We start from the raw sequence: 25761 nt of genomic DNA, 5'->3' as shown, positions 1-25761 counted from the left end.
AAGATACTTGAAGAAATAAATGTATAATCATACCACCTAAGGGGCTACATTGAAAACTGCATAAAATATCATAAATAATTAACTAACTATAGACTTCCAGATAATGAGAAAATTAATCTCATCCTCTCACTTTTTGTTCTAAAATGAGCCAAAAGGGCAACAATTAATAAGCAACAATGATAATCTTAAAAGGAAATCAGTGAGGAAAAATAAAAGCCATCTGAGCCAGAAACGAACTCTCACAGCATAAAAAAATCAAAAAATATATAAATATATATTTCCCATGAACGGGAAAATTTTACAAACATCAGACTATTGGTAGGGTTGCCAGACTTAGCAATGAAAAATATTGGACACAATTAATTTTGAAGTTCAGTTAAACATAAAATCATATTTTAGTATAAGTGCGCAATACTTGCAGAGGATATACTTATACTAAAAATCATTTGTTGTTTGTCTGAAATTCAAAATTAACTGGGCATCATATATTTTACCTAATAAATCTAACCATTAGTCAACATTTATTTGGAACAAAAAGATCTGCTTTATCCTCACTTCAGGAAAAAAAAAAATGTATTATGAATTCTCACATCTTAAGTTATAGAAACCATGGAAACCAAAAAGGAAGAGGGACAGAAAAAGGAACATAACATAGACATTTATTAATATGTATATTTAAACTTGTTGACTAAATAAATATTTATTGTTTATTGCTTTTGAAAAGGATTGTTCAAAAGGGCACAATGTCAGTTTTGCTTGACTGTATAGATGCTAAAGGATATTTCAGATAATTTAAAGTGATGACAATGTTATAAGATACAGAGAAACATAGACTGTTAACTCTTGTCATGGTCAGGAAAAATGATGCAGGCAAACCTCATGGTCAAAAAATACTGGATCTCATTCATAGGATAATTTCTAGCCTTTAAACAAAAGAATAAGAATGGCATATTTTTTGTTAGAAAGAAGAAAGAGTATATATGAATTGTGGTCCTACTTTATACTTAAAAACAGTTTTAGCCATACGCTAGGATGCTACTCTTTACAAATGCCTAACATAAAATAATCTCACCCAATTAAAAACATCATTAAAAATAAATTTATGTATCCCTACTAGTATGGCTATCTATACTCTAAGTGCTATACTCTAAGCTACTCATTATCAACCCATTGGCCTCCATATATCCTTTGGGAAGGCATTTGCTTCAGAAGACAGGACAAGAAAAGGAAACCAAAAATTCCTGGTATTCCCAGGTCCTCAACTTCATAGTAACTGAAAAAAAAATTCTGTGAAATATAGCATCTCTCCAACCACCAGTTTCATGAATTCTACCGTGGTTAATTTCAGATACTATTTTATGGGGTTATTGGGTTTGTGTAGAAGAACCTGTGATCAGTAATATATATACAAGCAAGGCAAAAATACCTCTATGCTTTGAAATATTAGTTTTATATAAATTATCTAATTTTTTGTCACCAACATTTTTAATATATGTAGATAATAGATTGTTTACACTTGAAAAATGAGGATGCTCTACTCAGAGAAAGTAAATACCTTATCGATGAGGCTAGAATCTTGGAGTTCAGGTTTTCTTATGGATACACTATGAACTTTGAAATTAGCCATTTTGGGAAGCAATGCCAGCTGCTTCATTCCATCTAAGTGACCTTGAGCAAGTTATTTAATCTCTCCAAACTTCAATTTCCATTGATACAAATATGTATAGTAATGCCAACCTTGCAGTTTGGGTTAGGTTTTAATTAAATAGGATATTTGGTTCACTGTAAGAATTCAGTATTTCTTAATTCCCTCTCTCTATCAATTTCCTTTATGAAAGTCAGCCACAGAAGATGTACACGTTGTATCTGTAGAGTTAATGTCCCAGCATGGGTCTACTCATTAATATGTGAAATCTCTATTCCCAAAATGTCATAGCTTCAAGTAACATAGTCTCATGCTGAATTTTGAAATCTGAAATTTAGACACTGAAAAGATATTCTTGAATGTTAAATATTAAATGCATTTTATTAATCAAAACTCTCTTCACTAAATCAAGAAATTTTCTAATGCAGCCGCTTAGGTACCAGATAAGATCAATCAATGCTCAAATAAGCTCTGAGAACGAAGTTTCTTCTAAAAAAAATGTCCAGCATTATCTTACTTTTAATTGACTTCATCATAGTATTTAAAAAATTGAGGAAACATGAAAACAACAATGCATAGTAGAGCCTTTAATAACTAAAGTGGATGGATGATGATTTTTTTCATGTTTTACACTTACTAGTTCTTTGTGCAGGATATAATAGAAATAATATCATTTGAATAACTGTAGTAGGTAAAACAGTCATTAACTCTACCAGGGTTTTAGTTTCCATTCAAAAATCAAAGGAGAAGTTAAAGAAAGAGTAGTACAGGGCATCATTCCTTAGAATATTTCTCTTCTCAAAGTGAAATTTTAGTCATGAATTGGTAAGAATTCCAACCTAAAAGCTTAAGGTAGAGGAATCTGAGTAATGTCAACCATACCACCTCTCTTATCTAATCCATGGAATTGTTAGGAGACTTAAATAATCAAAAAATTAATTAACAGTAGGCAGCATTTTAAATTGCTATACTGGAATAGGGCTGAAGTCTAGGGTGAATTCATGTAGATTTCAGGAACAAAAATATTCCTGTTTATTCATTATCTTCAAGTTTGATCCTGTGCTATTAAATGCATATAAATTACTTGGTTAATTAAACTGAAAGACACTTTACAATATTTTCTTTTTAATTATTATTCTATTTGAGATCAGGAGCCTTTTTCACTCCTGTAGCTCCACTTCCTAGCACTTTATCTAGTATAATAGAGACATTCATTAGTATGTCTCTCTGAAGTTGTTGAATAAATAAATGTTTTCTTTGGTTTGGAAGTAAGATGAAGAACACAGCAGCAGGAAGCTGCCTAAAAGGAGAGCAGTCCTCACTAGGGCCCCCATTTGCTGCTCGAAAGGCTTCAGTGGAGGAGGCTAAGGTCTGGCACAGAGGGCTTGCTGTTCTGGAAAACCAGAAAGAAAAATAAAAAAGAGAAAAGCCAGGTGGATTGGGAACAAAGGAATGAAGAAAGACTGGGGCACTCTGTGGGAAAAGAAGCTAAAGAGGAGTAGAAACAATGTTGAGTTAAATTCTATTGTTATTTGTCTTGATGTTTGCCAATGAGATCTCCTAGTGCTTTCAGTTTTTCAAGAAAATCTACAATGATCTTTGTATTTTTTTGAAGTTTTGTTTTGGAGAGGGACAAAGAAGGGAATGAATGTCACACCCAGCTCTATACGGGACAGAAGAAATAATAGGAGGCATGAGGCAAAGGATGTTAAGAGAGCATGAGTATCTGTCCGCCTGCCCTCTTCCCCTGACAATTAATGGGAACTTAGGCAGCATTTTAAATTCCTGCACTAGAATAGGGATGAAGTTCAGGGTAAGTTCATTTAGATCTTAAGGGCCAGAAGGATTCTTATTTATTCATTATCTTCAAATTTAAACTTACGCTACTGAATATTTCAAATTCTTTGGAAGTCTTCACACTTTGCTTTCTTTTTTCTTTATTTGAATTTCTTTCCCTCCAGATCTAAATTGGTAGAGTAAAAGATTGTACAGGGAACAGTTTCATTTTATTCCCAAATCTGCCTCTAATTCATTCTTTGATCTTTGACAAGTATTTAAAGCCGCCCCTCCATTGCTATTTGTAAAATTAAGCTCTAAATAACATGATCTCTAAGGTACCTTCAATTTCTAACTGTCACAAGTTACATAATTTTTTCTGACATGTCGAAACCTGTATACCTCTTCTCATTTCTCCTTAAATACAAGTGGAAATAAGTTTGCCCCTGCAGATCGACAGCAAAATTATTTGAGGGAAGGGATGGAATAATCATATTGGAAAAAGTAAATTATTAACTGTCATATCTTTTACTCCGTTACAATGAGTTCCTCTGAATCCTGAAAGCATCATTACCCTTTAAAAGGAGAAATGTCAACCCATTTCAACATACATCTCTTACTTGTGTTATTTTAAGAGTCTAAATGGTGTTCCTCCTTCCAGCTAACTGCACAAAATACCACCTATACATTGCTATATTAATCTTACCAAACCTCTTGAGATCTCACCTGTACAAAAACCTGTAATTATTTTCTTGTATAATGCTTTTGCCCACCATTCAAGACTTCTGCTTGAATGCAAAATCCATTCATTCAGACTTATTTTCCTCTACTCATCTATAAATCTATTTACTAATTTTCCCACCTGTTAAGGTAAATACAATCTGTTCATTCTCTGACTATATTTGGGGTTTACTACCTATAGCACTCATTGAGAAGCTATCGTATCTATTCTGAAATTTTACATGCTAAATTATGTATTACTCCCCATCTAGGCTAAAATATATATATATATATCAAAGACGTTCCTTATATTCCATTGTATTCTTGTGAGCAACATGGTATCTTACATACGTGAGGTAATTAATAAATATTGGTAAGGATCTATATTTCAAGGACTTTCTTCTTGAAAGCTTTTTCCCCTGTTTTTAACCCTCCTAGGTTGATTAATGGTACAATCATGCCCTAAAAACTCAAGTCAGAAATGGGGAAATATACTGAGATGGCCCTTCTTGTTCAACTTCCCTATTAGTTTACTTCTTTCTACCACTTCAGTATCACTTATATTTTCTCCCAGTTATTCCTCGATACCACAGCCAACTAATGTTCTGAAATTCAAAGCTGACTGTGTAATTCTCACTTAAAATGCTTCTGGAATCCAAAAGTCTGTGGAAGTCAAACCCAAATTCCTTAGTAGGACTTACCTGTTAGCAGTTTTCTGCATTTTATACTCCAGTGACAATAAAACTTTTGCATATTTTGAAATGTTTATAAACTGTTAAGAGTACCACTTCCGGGGCTTCCCTGGTGGCGCAGTGGTTGAGAGTCCGCCTGACGATGCAGGGGACGCGGGTTCGTGCCCCGGTCCGGGAAGATCCCACATGCCGCGGAGCGGCTGGGCCCGTGAGCCATGGCCGCTGAGCCTGCGCATCCGGAGCCTGTGCTCCGCAACGGGAGAGGCCACAGCAGTGAGAGGCCCGCGTAACGCAAAAAAAAAAAAAAAAAAAAAAAAAAAAAAGAGTACCACTTCTTCCCGACATACCTCTCTTGCCCCTTTAATGGTCATCTCTACTCATTTTCAGGATCTGATTCTAAATGATTTTCTCTGTGAACCATTTTTTGTGTCCTTCCTGCTTTTCCTCTTTCTGCTCAGCTTCCCCAGCTCCTTGTGAAAATTACTATACACAGCAGTTATACTGCTTTGCAATTCACGTTAAACTTCTACCCAGTAATTTATGAGTTCCTTGAACTCAAGGACTTTGTCTTAATAAATTTTGTATGCTTAGTACTGATCTTGAATTCTGATATACAGTTAAGGATCAGTAAATGAAAGAATGGGAATGAAAAAATTAATAAAAGCGTGAATAAATTAAAAATTATTCTGCAGTATTTTATGATTGATATGTAAAACTTGCTAAGTTTCTGTTTCCCAGTATATTTCTTCATTTAATACTTCAAAACAAATCAGGTTATTAATATCCTGAGGTGATGATATGAATTTATTAAAACTGTTATTATGAGCCTATTCAATGTTCATTTTTCTAGTAAAACAGGGAAACGGTACTGTTAAATTGTCTCTCTGAAACAGAAACAAACCCCTACCATGTTGTTCATTTGAAAGCAGAGGATAAGCTGCCAATATTTCTGAAAATAAATTATTTCAAAATCTGTTTTTACTTTTCAGTCAGCAGTTTTCATAATTTAAAAAATACCTCAAGGCATTTACTCTCAGATGCCAAATCATGTCCTCTTTTCAACTTTTAAGGTTTTCAGAAGATAAAAAGAGATCATGGAAAAGATATTTAGATGATCAGACTGACAATACATTAGAATAAAGCTATTTTCCTCAAGATGAAACATATTCAAAAATGAAATGTTTTATCACTAATAAAGAAAATTAAACTTAAATATATCAAGATTTGAAATTACGCAGAGACCCTTCTTGCTCATATTTTCTAACCTTCAAGTAGCTTGTATTTTTCTAGCATTTATCTCTGATGTCTTGGGGGAAAAAAGCTCTTCTTTTGTTAATTCCTTCTATTCCTTTTAATGAAGCAAAAAATAACTGAAATTTAAAAGTGTGTGGAGAAAACAAAAAAGAAAAAAAATGTTCAAATTGAATGATACTTGATGGAAACTACATCTAGGAAAAAGATATAGAAATAATCCCTCTTTCAAATTTCCACCTTCGGAAAAGAATATCAGAAGCTCAAGCAGAGCTTTCATCATTCACTTTTAGGATATATATTTTCAGAAAATAATAAGTAATTCCAAGGTCTATAATTACTAAGGTTGTCATTTTGCCCTTTACCTTAATAACCACTAAAGGAATAAGAAGCAGTACACACCTGAGACATTTAAAAAATCTTAAATGAACAAGTGTTACCAACAGCATATCTTTAGCAAACACAATCATAAGATTCTTTTGTTATGGATCAAAAGGCAGCTACATTTGAATTGACTGATCACTCCATTGTGCACATTCTAACAGAAACTGAAACATAAAAATGTGAAATAACTTGAAAACAAATGAACTACCTATATATTTTTTTATTTTGCAAAATATTTCATAAAAAATCAGTTCATGATGTGATTTGGAAAATTAATAAAACAAGATCTCTATGTGAATTACCTTTTTACTACATTTAAGTTATCTTTGCAAGCTTTGAGACATTTAATCTAGTAGTATATTTTGTTTTGAGGTTTGGACATTTTACCTAAATACAGATAGCATAGCTAGTGCTAGTTTTGCTTCTTTGCGGTCACATGCATTTTTATGCAGGAATATTTTCTGTATAGCCCTTTCCTTTACAAACGTTATCATTACTTAATCCACATGCAATTTAAACTTTTCTGATCCCTGTGGAAATTATTTATCTAAAAATGTACTGTTAGTTGTACCATAAACTCAGGTTCTTTGGGAAAATAAAGGAATACCTTAATCTTGCCTTTTTGTCTTATTTTATTCTTTAGATTCTTCACCCCTATTTAAACTAGTTTCTGGAGAAAAGTAAGATGGGCTTTCTACTGCTGTTGGTCATAGGCAGGAAGACTGTGTTTCCAACTGGCACACCACGCTGATCATTTCAAGTGGAATGCACAAGGACAGGTACTACCCCTGATACTTCTGGTACATTGCCACTAAAGCACATTATATGGAAAATAGAAATCCATAGAAATTTATCCAAAAGTGGTGGTACCCAACTGTCTGTAGTGGCTTCAGATACTACATGTGTTTATGGATTTACAGGCATACCCTGGAGATACTGCGGGTTCGGTTCCAAACCATGGCAAGAAAGCAAATAAATGCAATAAAGCAAGTTACACCAATGTTTTGGTTTCCCAGAGCATATAAAAGTTATGTTTCTACCATACTGCAGTCTGTTAAGTGTGCAATACCATTACATCTAAAAACACAATGTACATACCTTAATTTAAAATATTTTATTGCTAAATAAATGCCAACCATCAACTGAGCCTTCAGTCAGTCATAATTTTTTTTGCTGGTGAAGGATTTAAAATATTGCAAGAATTACCAAAATGTGACACAAAGATATGAACTGAGCAAATGCTGTTGGAAAAATGGTGCCCATAGATTTGCTTAATACAGGATAGTCACACACCTTCAGTTTGTAAAAAACACAGTATCTGCAAAGTGCAATAAAGCAAAGAGAAATAAAATGAGGTATGCCTGTATCTGAAACTTTCTACAGTCATTTTTTCAATTAAAAAAAAACTTGTGTGTTCAAAAGATGCTAATTCTATAAATGGCTTTATGGACCTGAGCCACAGAGTTAATATATATAAATCAGCATCTGAACGCAACTAGGACTTCTAACATGGTACCTTATTAAGCACAGTTGAGTTAGACTTTCCTTCTTATCTCAATATAGCTAGGTGATTCTAAAATATCAGAGGGACTTCCCTGGTGGTCCAGTGGTTAAGATTCTGCTCTTTCAACGCAGGGGGGTGCGGGTTTGATCCCTAATCAGGGAGCTAACGATCCCCCATGCCTAGGGGTCAAAAAACCAAAACATAACATAGAAGCAATATTGTAACAAACAATAAAGGCTTCAAAAATGGTTCACATCGGGTTTCCCTGGTGGCGCAGTGGTTGAGAGTCCGCCTGCCGATGCAGGGGACATGGGTTCGTGCCCCAGTCCGGGAAGATCCCACGTGCCGCAAAGCGGCTGGGCCCATGAGCTATGGCCGCTGAGCCTGCGCGTCCGGAGCCTGTGCTACGCAACGGGAGAGGTCACAACAGTGAGAGGCCCGCGTACCGCAAAAAAAAAAAAAAAAGGTTCACATCAAAAAATATTTTTAAAAAATAAATGAAACATCAGAGTTTAACCTGTCATTTTCTGAGTGTCTGTGCAGTTGTGGACAAAGTCATAATTTGGAATTTTCATTTGGCAACCTGCCTTAAAACATGTTTCCACTCTTTTAGTAATAATCGTTTTATAAACATTGAGGTGAAAAATGCAAGTATCAAAAAGTCTATCCTCCAATAACAGGATAATGTGGCATTCATAGATAGAGACCAGTTGGGAAACAGCTAGGAAGAAAGCACTTGCTAATGCCGAAACAAACTCCCTTCCATCCTTTTGTTCCTATGAGTTTTTTCTTTTTTTAACCTCTTATTGTTCCACATGCTCCTGTGAATTTTATGTTATCACCTGCCAAGTAATTCATTGTGTGCCAATAGGGAAACAAAGAGAGCTCATTTATCTGTGTTTGTTTTCTATTCACAAGAGGTTAGGTAGCATTACTTTTTTAACATCTTTATTGGAGTATAATTGCTTTACAATGTTGTGTTAGTTTCTGCTGTATAACAAAGTGAATGAGCTATAGTATATGAATATCCCCATATCTCCTTCCCCTTGTGTCTCCCTCCCACCCTCCCTATCCCACCCCTCTAGGTGGTCACAAAGCACAGAGCTGATCTCCCTGTGCTATCCCGGCTGCTATCCCAGCTGATCTCCCTGCTGCTTCCTACTAGCTATCTGCTTTACATTTGATAGTGTATATATGTAAATGCCACTCTCTCACTTCCTCTCAGCTTACCCTTCCCCCTCCCTGTGTCCTCAAGTCCATTCACTACATCTGCGTCTTTATTCCTGTCCTGCCCCTAGGTTCTTCAGAACCTTTTTTTTTTTTTTTAGATTCCATATATATGTGTTAGCATACAGTATTTGTTTTTCTCTTTCTGACTTACTTCACCCTGCATGAGAGATTCTAGGTCCATCCACCTGATTACAAATAAATCAATTTCGTTTCTTCTTATGGCTGAGTAATATTCCATTGTATATGTGTAACACATCTTTTTTTTTTTTTTTTTTTTTTGTGGTATGCGGGCCTCTCACTGTTGTGGCCTGTCCCGTTGTGAAGCACAGGCTCCGGACGCACAGGCTCAGCGGCCATGGCTCACGGGCCCAGCTGCTCTGCGGCATGTGGGATCCTCCCAGACCGGGGCATGAACCCGTGTACCCTGCATCGGCAGGTGGACTCTCAACCACTGAGCCACCAGGGAAGCCCTACCACATCTTTATCCATTCATCTGTCGTTGGACACTTAGGTTGCTTCCATGTCCTGGCTATTGTAAATAGTGCTGCAATGAACATTGTGGTACATGACTCTTTTTGAATTATGGTTTTCTCAGGGTATATGCCCAGTAGTGGGATTGCTGGGTCATATGGTAGTTCTATTTTTAGTTTTTTAAGGGACCCCCATACTGTTGCCATAGTGGCTGTATCAATTTACATTCCCACCAACAGTGCAAGAGGGTTCCCTTTTCTCCACACCTTCTCCAGCATTTATTGTTTGTAGATTTTTTGACGATGGCCATACTGACTGGTGTGAGGTGATACCTCATCGTAGTTTTGAACTGCATTTCTTTAATGATTAGTGATGTTGAGCATCCTTTCATGTGTTTGTTGGCAGTCTGTATATATTCTTTGGAGAAATGTCTGTTTAGGTCTTCTGCCCATTTTTGATTGGGTTGTTTGTTTTTTTGATATTGAACTGCATGAGCTGCTTGTATATTTTGGAGATTAATCCTTTGTCAGTTGCTTCATTTGCAAATATTTTCTCCCATTCTGAGGGTTGTCTTTTTGTCTTGTTTATGGTTTCCTTTGCTGTGCCAAAGCTTTTAAGTTTCATTAGGTCCCATTTGTTTATTTTTGGTTTTATTTCCATTTCTCTAGGAGGTGGGTGAAAAAGGATCTTGCTGCGATGTACGTCACAGAGTGTTCTGCCTATGTTTTGCTCTAAGAGTTTTATAGTGTCTGGCCTTACATTTAGGTCTTTAATCCATTTTGAGTTTATTTTTGTGTATGGTGTTAGGGAGTGTTCTAATTTCATTCTTTTACATGTATCTGTCCAGTTTTCCCAGCACTGCTAATTGAAGAGGCTGTCTTTTCTCCATTGTATATTCTTGCCTCCTTTATCAAAGATAAGGTGACCATATGTGCATGGGTTACTCTCTGGGCTTTCTATCCTGTTGCATTGATCTACATTTCTGTTTTGGTGCCAGTACCATACTGTCTCGATTACTGTAGCTTTGTATTTTATAGTCTGAAGTCAGGGAGCATGATTCCTCCAGCTCAGTTTTTCTTTCTCAAGATTGCTTTTGGCTATTCAGGGTCTTTTGTGTTTACATACAAATTGCGAATTTTTTTTGTTCTAGTTCTGTGAAAAATGCCATTGGTAGTTTGATAGGGATTGCATTGAATCTGTAGATTGTTTTGGGTAGGATAGTCATTTTCACTATGTTGACTCTTCCAATCCAAGAACATGGTATATCTCTCCATCTGTTTGTATCATCTTTAATTTCTTTCATCAGTGTCTTATAATTTTCTGCATACAGGTCTTTTCTCTCCTTAGGCAGGTTTATTCCTAGGTATTTTATTCTTTTTGTTGCAGTGGTAAATGGGAGTGTTTCCTTAATTTCTCTTTCAGATATTTCATCTTAGCATATAGGAATGCAAGAGATTCCTGTGCATTAATTTATATCCTGCTACTTTACCAAATTCATTGATTAGCTCTAGTAGTTTTCTGGTAGCATCTTTAGGATTCTCTATGTATAGTTTCATATAATCTGCAAACAGTGACAGTTTTACTTCTTCTTTTCTGACTTGGAGTCCTTTTATTTCTTTTTCTTCTCTGATTGCTGAGGCTAAAACTTCCAAAACTATGTTGAATAATAGTGGTGAGAGTGGGCAACCTTGGCTTGCTCTTGATCTTAGTGGAAATGGTTTCAGTTTTTCACGATTGAGAATGATGTTGGCTGTGGGTTTCTCATATATGGCCTTTATTATGTTGAGGTAAGTTCCCTCTATGCCTACTTTCTGGAGGGTTTTTATCATAAATGGGTGTTGAATTTTGTTGAAAGCTTTTTCTCCATCTATTGAGATGATCATATAGTTTTTATCCTTCAGTTTGTTAATATGGTGTATCACATTGAATGATTTGTGTAAATTGAAGAATCCTTGCATTCCTGGGATAAACCCCACTTGATCATGGTATATGATCCTTTTAATGTGCTGTTGGATTCTGTTTGCTACAATTTTGTTCATGATTTTTGCATCTGTGTTCATCAGTGATATTGGCCTGTAGTTTTCTTTCTTTGTGACATCTTTGTCTGGTTTTGGTATCAGGGTGATGGTGGCCACATAGAATGAGTTTGGGAGTGTTCCTCCGTCTGCTATATTTTGGAAGAGTTTGAGAAGGATAGGTGTTAGCTCTTCTCTAAATGTTTGATAGATTTTGCCTGTGAATCCATCTAGTCCTGAGCTTTTGTTTGTTGGAAGATTTCTAATCACAGTTTCAATTTCACTGCTCGTGATTGGTCTGTTCATATTTTCTATTTCTTCCTGGTTCAGCCTTTGAAGGTTGTGCTTTTCTAAGAATTTGTCCATTTCTTCCAGGTTGTCCATTTTATTGGCATATAGTTGCTTGTAGTAATCTCTCATGATCCTTTGTAGTTCTGCAGTGTCAGTTGTTACTTCTCCTTTTCATTTCTAATTCAGTTGATTTGAATCCTCCCGGTTTTTCTTGATGAGTCTGGCTAATGGTTTATCAATTTTGTTTAACATCTCAAAGAAACAGCTTTTAGTTTTATTGATCTTTGCTATTGTTTTCTTCATTTCTTTTTCATTTATTTCTTTTTTTTAAAGTAATTTTAATTAATTAATTTATTTTTGGCTGTGTTGGGTCTTTGTTGCTGCTCAAAGGCTTTCTCTAGTTGGGGCGAGCTTGGGGTATTCTTTGCAGTGCGTGGGCTTCTCATTGCGGTGGCTTCTCTTGCTGTGGAGCACGGGCTCTAGGCACGTGGCCTTCAGTAGTTGTGGCATGCAAGCTCTAGAGCACAGGCTCAGTAGTTGTGGTGCCTGGGCTTAGTTGCTTCATAGCATGTGGGATCTTCCTGGACCATGGCTCGAACCCACGTCTCCTGCATTGCCAGGCTGATTCTTAACCACTGGACCACCAGGGAAGCCCTTATTTATTTCTCATCTGATTTTTATGATTTCTTTCCTTCTGCTAAATTTGGGGTTTTTTTTGTTCTTCTTTCTCTAATTGTTTTACGTGTAAGCTGCGGTTGTTTATTTGAGATATTTCTTGTTTCTTGAGGCAGGATTTTATTGCTGTAAACTTCCCTCTTCGAACTGCTTTTGCTGCATCCCACAGGTTTTGGGTTGTAGTGTTTTCATTGTCATTTGTTTCTAGGTATGTTTTGATTTCCTCTTTGATTTCTTCAGTGATCTCTTGGTTATTAAGTAGTGTATTGTTTAGCTTCCATGTGTTTGTATTTTTAAAAGTTTTTTTCCTGTAATTGATATCTAGTCTCATAGTGTTGTGGTCGGAAAAGATACTTGATACAATTTCAATTTTCTTAAATTTACCAAGGCTTGATTTCTGACCCAAGATATGATCTATCCTGCAGAATGTTCCATGAGCAGTTGAGAAGAAAGTGTATTCTGTTGTTTTTGGATGGAATGTCCTATAAATATCAATTAAGTCCATTTGGTTTAATGTATCATTTAAAGCTTGTGTTTCCTTGTTTATTTTCATTTTGGATGATCTGTCCATTGGTGAAAGTGGGATGTTAAAGTCCCCTACTATGATTGTGTTACAGTCGATTTCCCCTGTTATGGTTGTTAGCTTTGCCTTATGTATTTAGGTGCTCCTATGTTGGGTGCATAAATATTACAATTGTTATACCTTCTTCTTAGATTGATCCCTTGATCATTATGTAGTGTCCTTCTTTGTCTCTTGTAATAGTCTTTGTTTTAAAGTCTATTTTTTCTGATATGAGAATTGTTACTCCAGCTTTCTTCTGATTTCCATTTGCATGGGATATCTTTTTCCATCCCTTCACTTTCATTCTGTATGTGTCCCTAGGTCTGAAGTGGGTCTCTTGTAGACAGCATATACACGGGTCTTATTTTTCTATCCATTCAGCCTGTCTGTGTCTTTTGGTTGGAGCACTTAATCCGTTTACATTTAAGGTAATTACTGTTGTGTATGTTCCTATTACCGTTTTCTTAATTGTTTCGGGTTTGCTTTTGTAAGTCTTTTCCTTCTCTTGTATTTCCAGCCTAGAGAAGTTCCTTTAGCATTTGTTGTAAAGCTGGTTTTGTGGTGCTGAATTCTCTTAGTTTTTGCTTGTCTGTAAAGGTTTTAACTTCTCCATCAAATCTGAATGAGATCCTTGCTGGGTAGAGTAATCTTGGTTGTAGGCTTTCCTCTTTCATCACTTTAAATATATTCTGCCACTCCCTTCTGGCTTGCAGAGTTTCTTCTGAAAGATTAGCTGTTAACCTTATGGGGATTCCTTTGTATGTTATTTGTTGCTTTTCCCTTGCTGCTTTTAATTTTTATTCTTTGTATGTAATTTTTGATAGTTTGATTAATAAGTGTCTTGGCATGTTTCTCCTTGGATTTATCCTGTATGGGACTTTCTGTGCTTCCTGGACTTGATTGACTGTTTCCTTTCCCATGTTAGGGAAGTTTTCAACTATAATTTCTTCAAATATTTTCTCAGTCCCTTTCTTTTTCTCTTCTTCCTCTGGAAGCCCCTATAATTCTAATGTTGGTGCATTTAATGTTGTCCCAGAGGTCTCTGAGACTGTCCTCAATTCTTTTCATTCTTTTTTCTTTATTCTGCTCTGTGGTAGTTATTTACACTATTTTATCTTCTAGCTCACTAATCCGATCTTCTGCTTCAGTTATTCTGCTATTGATTCCTTCTAGAGAAGTTTTAATTTCATATATTGTGTTGCTCATCATTGTTTGTATGCTCTTTAGTTCTTCTAGGTCCTTGTTAAATGTTTCTTGTGTTTTCTTCATTCTGCTTCCAAGATTTTGTATGATCTTTAGTATGATTACTCTGAATTCTTTTTTCAGGTAGACTGCCTATTTCCTCTTCATTTGTTTGGTCTGGTGGGCTTTTACTTTGTTCCTTCATCTGCTGTGTATTTCTCTGTCTTCTCTTTTTTCTTATCTTACTGTGTTTGTTGTCTCCTTTTTGCAGTCTGCAGGTTCATAGTTCTCGTTGTTTTTGGTGTGTCCCCAGTGGGTAAGGTTGGTTCTGTGGGTTGTGTAGCCTTCCTGGTGGAGGGCACTGGTGCCTGTCTTCTGGTGGACGAGGCTGGATCTTGTCCTTCTGATGGGTAGGACCGCATCTGGTGGTGTGTTTTGGGGTGCCTGTGAACTTAGTATGATTTTAGGTAGCCTTTCTGCTAATGGGTGGGGTTGTGTTCCTGTCTTGCTAGTTGTTCATCATGGGGTGTCCAGCACTGGAGCTTGCTGGTCATTGAGTGGAGCTGGGTCCTAGCACTGAGACAGAGATCTGTGGGACAACTCTCGCCAATTGGTATTATGTGGGGCTGGGAGGTCTCTGGTGTCCAATGTCCTGAACTTGGCTCTCCCACCTCAGAGGCTCAGGCCTGACACCTGGCAAGAGCACCAAGACCCTGTCAGCCACACGGCTTACATGTAAATGGGTTACGTTCTCCAATCCAAAGGCACAGGGTCACTGGCCTTCTGCACTCAGCTCAGTCCTCCAGCCGAGCATTGTCTTCTGGGCCTTTTCCATATGGAGAGCCTGCTTTGGATCCAGGTCCAGCTGCATTCCCTAGCATCTAGAAGAAGCAGCTGATGCCCCCATCCTCCCTTATCCCTGCCACAACTTGTCACGATCCTGGAGTGCCTCCATTTGTGAATTTATAATCATTTCAAAATAAAAGTTGACAGTTACTCTTCGGTTGGCAATTTCCCTCCTAAAGTCAGAATTTTGGGGCTTCAACCTGAGCACTTACCTTGACACTTAAGCCTATTCAAAACGTGTTCCTGAGGACAGTTTTGAACTTGCCAAAAAGTGATCTCCGGCCTACCTGTGAGCATGCATGGGAGGTTTAAAAGAATTGGAGTTATCTAATCAGGCCAGTGAAATCAGGATTGAGACTCTATTTCAGTGATAAAAATGATGTATCCTACAGAGTAAGGTGACCAGAAGTTTGACACGTCCACTGAGAAAGGAACAAAAGGAGAAGTGAAATGGACTGAATCTGCAGGATTCCCTTTCCATCAATAATACAGAAGGCCTGTCTTTCACTCACTCAACAGGGACTACAGTTTTCCACTGTTTGCAATCCAACTACCTTAGAATCCTACTTCTGGTTTGGTTTTATCAATTTGACAATTGATATTCAAGGGGACTAGGCTAAGGGACCACATAGTCATTGATGTGTCTAGATTCTCTGAGATTGACCATTGTATTAAAGCCACATCATCAAATAGCTACAAACCTACCCTATGTCATTATATATCCCTGTATGAAGATCTTCACAGCACTGAAAGTTAATATTATATACTTCATTTTTTCCATATTTAATAAAATAATTTACCATATTGCTATGGACTGAATTTTGTCTCTTCAAAATAAATGTGTGGTGGCTATCTCTCCCAGTGTAATGGTATTTGCAGACAGAGCCTTTGGGAGAAAATCAGATTTAGATGAGGGAGATAGTGGGATGCTCATTATAGGATTAGTGACCTTATAAGAAGAGTCAGAGACACCAGGGCTCGCTCTCTCTCTGCCTTGTGAGGACACATTGAGAAGGCAACTATCTGCAAGCCAGGAAGAATGCTCTAACCAGAACCCAACCATCCTGTCACCTTGATCTTGGACTTCCAGACTCCAGGACTGTGAGAAAAATTAATTTCTATTTTTTAAGCCAGTCAGTTTATGATATTTTATTACAGCAGCCTGAGTTGACTAAGACATATGTGGAGAATATTTTTCTATACTCTGAAAAACGTTATCTGTGGTTTATTAATTACATTGTTCAAATTTATATTTTATTGTTTGAAACAATGTCAAGTCTGAAGAAAAGTCATGAGTATAATTTAAAAAAGAAAACAAAAAACTCTTGTATACCCCTTGCTCTGGAGCCCCATTCAAGTTTTGCTAAATATGATTGGCTTTAAAAACAAATCCACAAATTCTTTGAAACTCATAAAGGGAAAGCGGGTCCTCTTTTATGACTTTCTTCACATTTCTATTGCACCAATCATATTTTCAAGAAGTTTTGCTTTAACAAAATTAGGAAACATTTAAGTCAGAACTCAGAGAAATAAAATAAGTCACAGAGAAGACTGTCAGTAAGGTGCTCAGAGGAAGCAGCTATTTTCTGACGATGGCATAGTTCATTATTAATACACTTCAAAACCTGCAATCAGTTTTCACCCAGAAATTTGGGGGCCAGAGTGGTACTCATCTTTAACATCTCTAAAAGCTTTATCCTCTGTAAGTTTAAAAAACTAGAGACAGTAACCATGCAGATGTGCTTTTGAAGCATTTTCTCAGGCTCGCTGGGGTGGGAGGAAAGGAGGAGGAGGACTAATTTAAAAAAACAACTAGAAAATTGAGTTGAGTGATTTACTCAAGTCTACAGACTTGAAATGCCACACCGAAGAAAATGAAGTGATTGCACCTCCCTTTCCTCAGCACCTGATCTCATCACATTTCTTCAGGTGCCGTTCAGACCAAGCAGCTCCATCCTGCTGGCTGAGTGTTACCATGTTCTTAGCATTTGGACAGCCTGGAGGAACAACAGTCCTATGTAATAGAAAGGTTGATTCCAAAGCTCACCCCATCACAATGTCTCAATTTAACAGACAAGAAGAAGGATGTAGAAGACTAACTAATAAAGACAAACCAGAAAATACTGATTTCAACCCAGAAACATAGTGTTTAATTTAAAGGCAGCTCTTTGGAAAACTCTCTCTTCTGTTGTCAAATAAGCATTGGAACCTATCTTTCCAATCATTCAATTAGAACAGAGACAAAGGAATGACACTCTTGGCTTTCAAGCAAACACTAGGGCACAGGGTGGATGCATGATTCAGATTCACTATTCTTTCAAATTGACAGTTTTAATTTCTACTGCCTGATAAAAAAGAGACATCCTTTCTTCTCATACATTGAGCCATTTTCTACTTTTCTCTCAAAGGCAAAACAGAGGGATATAACTCCAACTAATGGCTTTTAATTTAACATGAAAGTATCCTAAAGGACTAAAGTCTTTCACTTTATAAAGTCAAATGACCTGCACTTTGTTTTCTAAGTTAATATACTACTTGGAATAAAAGTGAAAGTACAAATCGCAGTTGATTGATTCTGCCTGAAAGCACTAAATTTAAGAGTCTTCTGCGTGTAAGGGTTCATATATTTTATTTATTGACCTGGTCTCAAAAGATAATTGCATTAAGTAGTATCTTTGACCAATATTAGGGAATACAAAGGAAAATAAAGTTGTCAAGTATGCATATGAGAGCTAAAGTGTAGAACTCCCATATATTCAATGATATAGACAGGGTAAGTTAAGGTCAAATAAGTATATTCAAATTAAAATTTAAGCAAAGTACTACAGAGCAAGTCAAGTAATATCAAGAGTAAAAACGTTAAAAATTGAAAGCATGTGACTGACTGATTGCTGAACATGCCGATGGGGTAATGAGGGCTGGTGGTATTCAGGTAACTACCTGCCACTTTACTTCCACCCTCCTGCACCCTGAAAGTATTTAAATGCATCAAGTACCTCCCTGCTATGCTCCAAGTAGAGTAAATTTGAGTATCCGGAGCCACACTAGATCTACAAATAATTTTAGTCATAAGTGATTTTGCCTCAGCTGGATAGACACACTTATTATCTAAATAAATTCAACTACTTCTGCCACCTGGAAAGAGAAGTCCATGTACGAAATGCCATTTTTCTTAAAATATAAATTAGAAAGATTCCATTTTAATCCCTATGGATATTGCTTAAATGGAAAATTTCTGTGTCACAAATTTAAAATTCTAGAATCAACCTCACACAGATCTCTTGTCACATGCAACTTTGAAGTCTTGTCAGCACTGCTACCTAATTTACATGAAATACCTTGGAGTCACTGTTTCTTTGTAGTATAGTTTGTTAAATATTTAAGCACTGCTTTAAAGTACATATGAGGTTACTAATCAATCCCAGTGCCCTTAAATTGCATGCTACGTTATGCACAATTTTCTCCTCTAAGCATGTGAAATTCTAAATTATATTTGCCATTGATAACTTTATTTTCCTTTATTTTAGAAGTATTGCAGGAAAGAATAAAGCTACTATAAAGTTCCTATGCCGTATTCTGGTAATGGAGTAAGGACCTCACAGGAATTTGAGAATGAGTGTGTATGTGTGTATGTTTGTGTCTTTGTCTGTGGGTCTATCTGGGTTCTTCTGTGAGAAACAGAAGTGTGACTGGATACTGAGGGGAATTTTAATCATATTAAAGTACTCCCCTAGGACTTCCCTGGTGGTGCTGTGGTTGAGAATCCACCTGCCAATGCAGGGGACACGGGTTTGAGCCCTGGTCCAGGAAGATCCCACATGCCGCTGAGCAATTAAGCCCGTATGCCATAACTACTGAGCCTGCGAGCCACAACTACTGAGCCTGCGTGCCACAGCTACTGAAGCCTGCGTGCCTAGAGCCCATGCTCCACAGCAAGAGAAGCCACCGCAATGAGAGGTCTGTGTGCCACAATGAAGAGTAGCCCCTGCTCACCACAACTAGAGAAAGCCCATGCTCAGCAACAAAGACCCAAGGCAGCCAAAAATAAAGAAATAAATAGATAAATAAATTTATTTAAAAAATAAAAATAAAATAAAGTATTCCCTAACTTAGCATTATTTATGAAAGATGTGGCCCTTGCATACCCGCATCAGGTTAAAAGCCAGGGTTACTTGTTATAGACACTCTCATTATTCCCTCCTGTGTGACGCTTCCATCCTTTATAAAAATCTGCCTGGATTCTGTAATTATGAACTCAAAATTGTATTAGTTTATTATTTAGGATCTTCTGGAGTCATATGATACATAAACATATTGTAAAACTGATTAATTTTTTGAGATAATTGGAAAATATAGATTAAACAAGAGTATTATGAAAAATAAACTCAAAGCTGTGTGTATATGTTTGAGACAGAGAAAGAAATGGAAAAACAGAGCTAGAGTGAGATATATGTATTTATCCATCTATACATCATACAATATACCATGCATACATCACACACATACAAAGGGGAGAAAGAGAGAAAGAATGAATAATAGGTCAGCAGAGATGACTGCCCTAAGACAGTTAACTGAAAAGCAAAAAATCCTTAGATTTTTTAGGGAACACTTTTTCCTCTGACTTAATAGCCCAATTAACAATTCAAAGATGGCAACCAGGCTACCAAGAAAAAGAGGAAATAAATGTAAGTATCCATCTACCTCCAAGAAAAATTATAAAAACTAGTTATTGGGTCTAATTTTGTGAAGACAGTACTTCACTGCAATAGTTATGAGAAAAATCAAGGTAATATAAAGATCAGAGAAAGTTAGAATTCCATGAGATCATAAAAGCCGTCAAGAGCTCCAGAACTACCCTTCACTTATGAATACAAAGTACCCAATGCAAATATCTGAAATGGATGAAATAATTTTTGGTTACGTGTGTAATATCCTAAAAGCTATGAGGATTATTTTGGTATCAAAGCTGATAACTGCAGGCACTACCAAGGTTTAAAGATTGTTAAATATTAAAATCACATCTGCCCAATCCCTCTGAGTGTGTTTTTACTCTGGTTCCTGACTTTCTCACCAACTAGCAACTCAGACATTAGCATCAAGGGCCCTAAAGTCAATGTCCTTTCTGATTTGTTTGTGCTCTTTGCCAAGGAAAATCCTCATGATTTTTTAAAAATAAATTTATTTTATCTATTTATTTATTTTTGGCTGTGTTGCGTCTTTGTTGCTGCACGCAGGCTTTCTCTAGTTGCAGCGAGCAGGGGCTACTCTTTGTTGTGGTGTGCGGGCTTCTCACTGTGGTGGCTTCTCTTGCTGCGGAGCATGGGCTCTGGGTGCACGGGCTTCCGTAGTTGTGGCACGCGGGCTCAGTAGTTGTGGCTCAGGGGCTCTAGGGTGCAGGCTCAGTAGTTGTGGTGCACGGGCTTAGTTGCTCCGCGGCATGTGGGATCTTCCCAGACCAGGGCTTGAACCTGTGTCCCCTGCACTGGCAAGTGGATTCTTAACCACTGCACGATCAGGGAAGCTCTCCTCATGATTTTTTAATTAAAAAAATTTTTTTGGCTCCCTGACTGCCAACTCAAGACTTAGGAAGGCCAATGTTTATCCCATGTACATGTTTACTCCTGACCTTTTTAAGGAGTCTTAAGAAAGAAAGAGAAATGAGGCTGATGGGCAGTCCTGGGAACCAGCCCAAGCACTAACCCAATGGTGCAGGCTCCAGCTACTCATCAGAAAACTCACGAAGGAAAGAAAGGAGGCCCTCGGGGACAATAAGGATGGTGGTGGTAGATTGTGAGCCAGACCAGAGATGCCCAGTGAAGATCCCCATTCTACAATCTTTGTTGAATTTCATTGCTATTTAATAGTGTATCTTTCTTGAAATCCACGCAGACCCTGGTGTCTGGGATACTGGCAATATCAATATTATCTTTATTAATAAAAACAAAAAGCTAACCTTTACAATGTCTTCATTATGTGCCCAAAACATTCTAAAAACACACATGCACACACAGGCATGTGCGCACTATCATTTCAATCATTTAGATGAAGGAAAATAGACGGCATAGATTTACTCAAATTATTGAATGGTGGAGGCAGAATTTAACCCAAACAGCCCAAGAGCTGAGGTCATTTACCATGCAAACTGCTCTCACATGGCCCACAGGCGCTGTTCTACCTAGATGTGATAGATAGCCCATGAACTGTCCCCAAACTCAAATTTGGGAAACGCTAAGCCAAACATATTTAATTTTTTTAATATAGGCCTCTTTGTCTTTTAAAAACATTTTATCAAAATAATATGTGTTGTGGTTGTAAATCAAATTATTCAAAAGCGATTGTACTCAAAATGCTTAAAATAGTATTAATAAAATTCTTCCCCATTCCCAATCGTGCTTTTAACTTTCTGTTATTTTGTTCTTGTTGTTGCTTTTTCATTTCAGTTGGTGGTTGACACTAATGGCCCTAATATTAGAATAATGACTTTAATAATGTCTCAGTAATAGGTGATTAGCACTATTTCTTGATTTATATACTTTTGAAGATAATTATGAGCCCTAAAGAACAGGAATTTAATTTACTTATAACCTTCCCCTTACTTCATTCTAAAGTTGATATTTTAGTTCTTCTTTTGCATATCTTTTACTGTTGAGTAACACCTCTAAATTGTATTTATCACCTTGAGTAATCTTTAATCATTGTTTGCACCTCACCTTTTCTTCCACCATCCACACTCAGTTTCCTCCACCTAACCCTGCCTGAGACGTGCAGCTTTGCTTTTATATCATTAAGGCTAATATTTATAGGGTCTTCTGCAACCACGACCAGAGCTTTCTGTTTATGACTACTGGAAAATCAAACGATGTGATATCATGATATTATGCAAGACTCAATTTCAGGCGTGGGGACCATAGATATAAAAAAGTAGTTTCTTGTTCAGTTGCGTATTCTTTCAAGAAGTAAACAATGTCCCAAGACCTCCATCTACAGTACCTGTAACTTTCAGCTTTTCAGCCCCAATGGTAATCCCATCTTCATCTGCAGAAAACAGCACCCTGCCATCTTCACTTGCTCTCACTTCAAATCTTTTACACTGAGCTTCCACAGCATCAGCTCCTATGGTCAGAGGAAAGGTTTAAAAATGAATCTGGTATCCAGGAAACCATTAACATGTATTTTTTTAAAAAAAGAAGAGAAATATATATATTATTTAATCTCTACAGTATGTTTTATACCTAAATTAATATTTTAAAATTACCATCCTTTTCAGGAGGCTATCTAATTTGGTAAGGTATAGCTGGGCTAGGTTGGTTGGGTACACATCTGACCTCTAAATCCTGACATAGTCCTGACAAGGTCTGTGTGGGTTTAGCCAGTTAGAAAATCTCTGCATATACACAAGGGAGACAATGTCTGCTTTGTTCTTGGTGGCAGCCTGAAGACTTGGCATTTTACCTGGCATGTGCTGGATGCTTAATAAGGACTTGTGGACTGAAGGATTCTCGTGTTTTCTCTCTGCAAGTAGACAATAGTGCCCATACTTGCTACATCACAAGGTACTTATAAAGCATTATTCAGTTGTGAACCTTTAGTTACTCTACACTTCACAGATTTAATACTGCAATTTGTTCACTCTTTATTACTACTGAATGTGAATCCATTTTAGATTCAATATTGCAAATGTATATCTATATATACATACATAACATATATATTTAGTGTTCTCCAATGTATCTTCTAATCAATAATTTTCTTTATTAAAATATTTTAAAGAACTACAATTACATCATGCAATTGAAATCTATTTTCAATTTATTGGACAATTTTGCACACTGATTCATCCACAATCCACAAAGCCAGCTCCCATATGTGGAAAACATAATTTGAGAGTGAGCAGGGCTTCAGCAAGAAGATCAAACTGGTCAGGGGCTGAGGAACTGATATTTCCATAACAGTGATTTCTTTCTTTTGGCGTAATGCATTTGGCATATGGATCTGTGTCTTCCCCTCCTGTTAAGATCTGGAACATCCCTCTGCTGCTATCTACATCAGAAACTCCTGACAAGTACAATGTGGTCCACTCGGGGACCTGGGCATAGCACCCTTTGTGCATATTTCTTTTCATTTCTCTCTACATATGCTGTGGACTGAATATTTGTGTATGCCCTAAATTCATATGTTGAAATCCTAATTCATAATGTGATGCTGTTAGGATATGGGGTCTTTGGAAGGTAATTAGGTCATGAGAATGGAGCCCTCCTGAATGGGATTGGTGCTCTTATAAAAGGACACAAATAAGTTTGCTTTCTCTCTCTATGCAGTCTATGGAGTGAGGACACAGGGAGAAGCTGGCTGTCTGTAAGCCAGGAAGCAGCCTCTCACCAGACACTGGATTTGCTGACACCTTGATCTTGGACTTCCAGCCTCCACAACTGTGAGAAATAAAAATCTGTTTTTCAGCCACCCAGGCTATGGTATTTTGTTACAGCAATCCAAATGGAGTAAGACAATGTACTACCATTTTTTGTTAGCTATATGACCCCCAGGAATTCAAAACAGGAGATTATATTTGTATTCCAAAACGTCCTCTAAATTTAAAACTGTGTCTAGTTTCTAGTAGGCTTTTAGTAGGAGAATGTTGTAGAGGTGAATGAGTGCAAGACTTAACTTTCTTCCCATTTCCTTAGTCCTCAACCCCACCTCAGCCCTACTCTCAACCCTAGTCCATGGGTTTTAGTACTTACACCTCCCCATCATCATGGCTCCTGAGGAGTACTTAATAAGAGGAAGACATTATTCCAAACTGGTAATATGTGGGATAATTTCTCTGAAAACAAGAAATTTTTCTTATATTCTGAAACTACATATATGTTTTCAGGTCCACAAAGAAAATATGAAAACCTCCAATGAGAACAATGCTACATACTTAAAAACTGGTGTTAACCATGCAAGCTATCAAGTTCAAAAGAGCATAAATTGTAGTTTAAAGTCTGTTTTTTTAAGCAAATAACTTGCCTTCTGGGATTTAACGGTGATATTGGAGAAACCATGGAAGGCCTATCATTCCTGGTCACAGTCACTGCATTTGATCTTGCAAACATTATTTCAGCAGCCTGTGTTCAGTTGATTTTGTTTTCTTCTCATCATGGCCTAACTTTCCTGTATTGAGCTTTTAATCTCTGAACCATAATAACTCAAATGGATGATGTTCAAAAAGCCATGTTTGAGGCCACATGTGTTGATAAAAGTGATTTCTGAGTTTTGAGGCTTCTGTGTTTCAATCTATCTTCAGGGCACTTAGGCATACCTTAGATATGAACTGCCAAAAAGATATTACAGATACTATACACGTAAAACTTAACATGTACACTACCTTGCTTCCTTCAAATATATTTAATTATTGGGTGAATTGATCCACAAAATATATCACTGACTTTAATGACATTGAAGTATACAGATCTCTGTGCTTATAGATACATACATACATACACACTATATACACACACACAGCAGCAAGACTTTACTTGGCATAATACTTGTTGTTATATGGGAGACAATTTATTAACATAAAAATGCTATAAGTCACAGAAACTATTAGAAATATAAGTTAAGTGTCTGGATGTGGCAAAGTAAGCTGAAATCTTAATTCATTGCATTTAAATAAGCAAAAGAAAATAAGCAGATTAGAAAACATTTATGCACCTGGAATAGAAGAGATGCATCTAGGCCATAAATAAATGGATAAAGACTCATCCAATTGAAAAATAGATATATAAATTAACACAGCAGACTACACTCTATTCAACATATTAGTATAAGTACAGAAGGAAAAATTGCAAGCAATTAGCAGTGCATTGATAATAAGTAAATATTTTAAGTCAGAAAATAATTTTGAATGTATTATGCTTCTGTATATTACTTTTCTGCAAATGGAAAGCACTTAATATATGTAATTGGACATATATTGCATTGTTGTGAATATTTATGTTTAAAATAAATATATTAGGCTATATATATGGAACTGAATTTATTATATCCTAACGTGCTTTGTGTTGTCTTATTCTGTGTTTCAGGTTTCAAGTTAGCATCTCATATTCTCTAGGCTAGATCACCTTAGAAGCCAGTTGTTCAGAGGGGCAGTGATGTCCCGTTTAACCTTATCTCAATCAAAGATGCCTCCAGAGTTGCAGGAAAGCAATATGTCTGAATGTCTCTGGGTAAAGAGCTCTGATTCCTTAGCAAATAGATCATGGGAGACAAGTTATCCTGGAAGCTCTGTAAGTCATCTTAAACACCAAATTGCTAACTAAAGTATCAAGACTAAGTGCTTCTTTCAGAATATCTCTGAGAAGTTCATGTCAGCAACTTCAAAAATCAAAGAACGATTAGGTATAGAGCAAGAAAAGAGGGAGATGGATCCAGACGGCAGAGTAAGAGGATGTGGAGTTCACCTCCCCCCACTAACATATCAAAAATACATCTACATGGGGAAAATTTCTCACTGGAAACTGGCAGAAGGA

At 36.7% G+C, this 25761-nt stretch overlaps 1 protein-coding gene across 3 annotated transcripts in view; it reads right to left on the bottom strand.

The window, feature by feature from the left end:
- Positions 1-25761, bottom strand: part of SGCZ (sarcoglycan zeta) — a gene marked incomplete at both ends in the record, with an annotated part of 909187 nt that overhangs the window by 20008 nt on the left and 863418 nt on the right. For 2 of the 3 annotated variants that reach the window (XM_082863702.1, XM_082863703.1), the window contains one exon: positions 22235-22357. The exons of the other annotated variant lie outside the window; for it this stretch is intronic. In XM_082863702.1, the coding sequence (XP_082719828.1) occupies positions 22235-22357 (123 nt within the window). The remainder of the gene's footprint in view (positions 1-22234; positions 22358-25761) is intronic. 3 annotated transcript variants of the gene reach the window in all.

Source organism: Leucopleurus acutus, assembly GCF_964270905.1.
Source record: "Leucopleurus acutus genome assembly, chromosome: 21".
NCBI classification, from domain to species: domain Eukaryota; kingdom Metazoa; phylum Chordata; class Mammalia; order Artiodactyla; family Delphinidae; genus Leucopleurus; species Leucopleurus acutus.
This window is presented reverse-complemented; position numbering and strand designations above follow the sequence as displayed.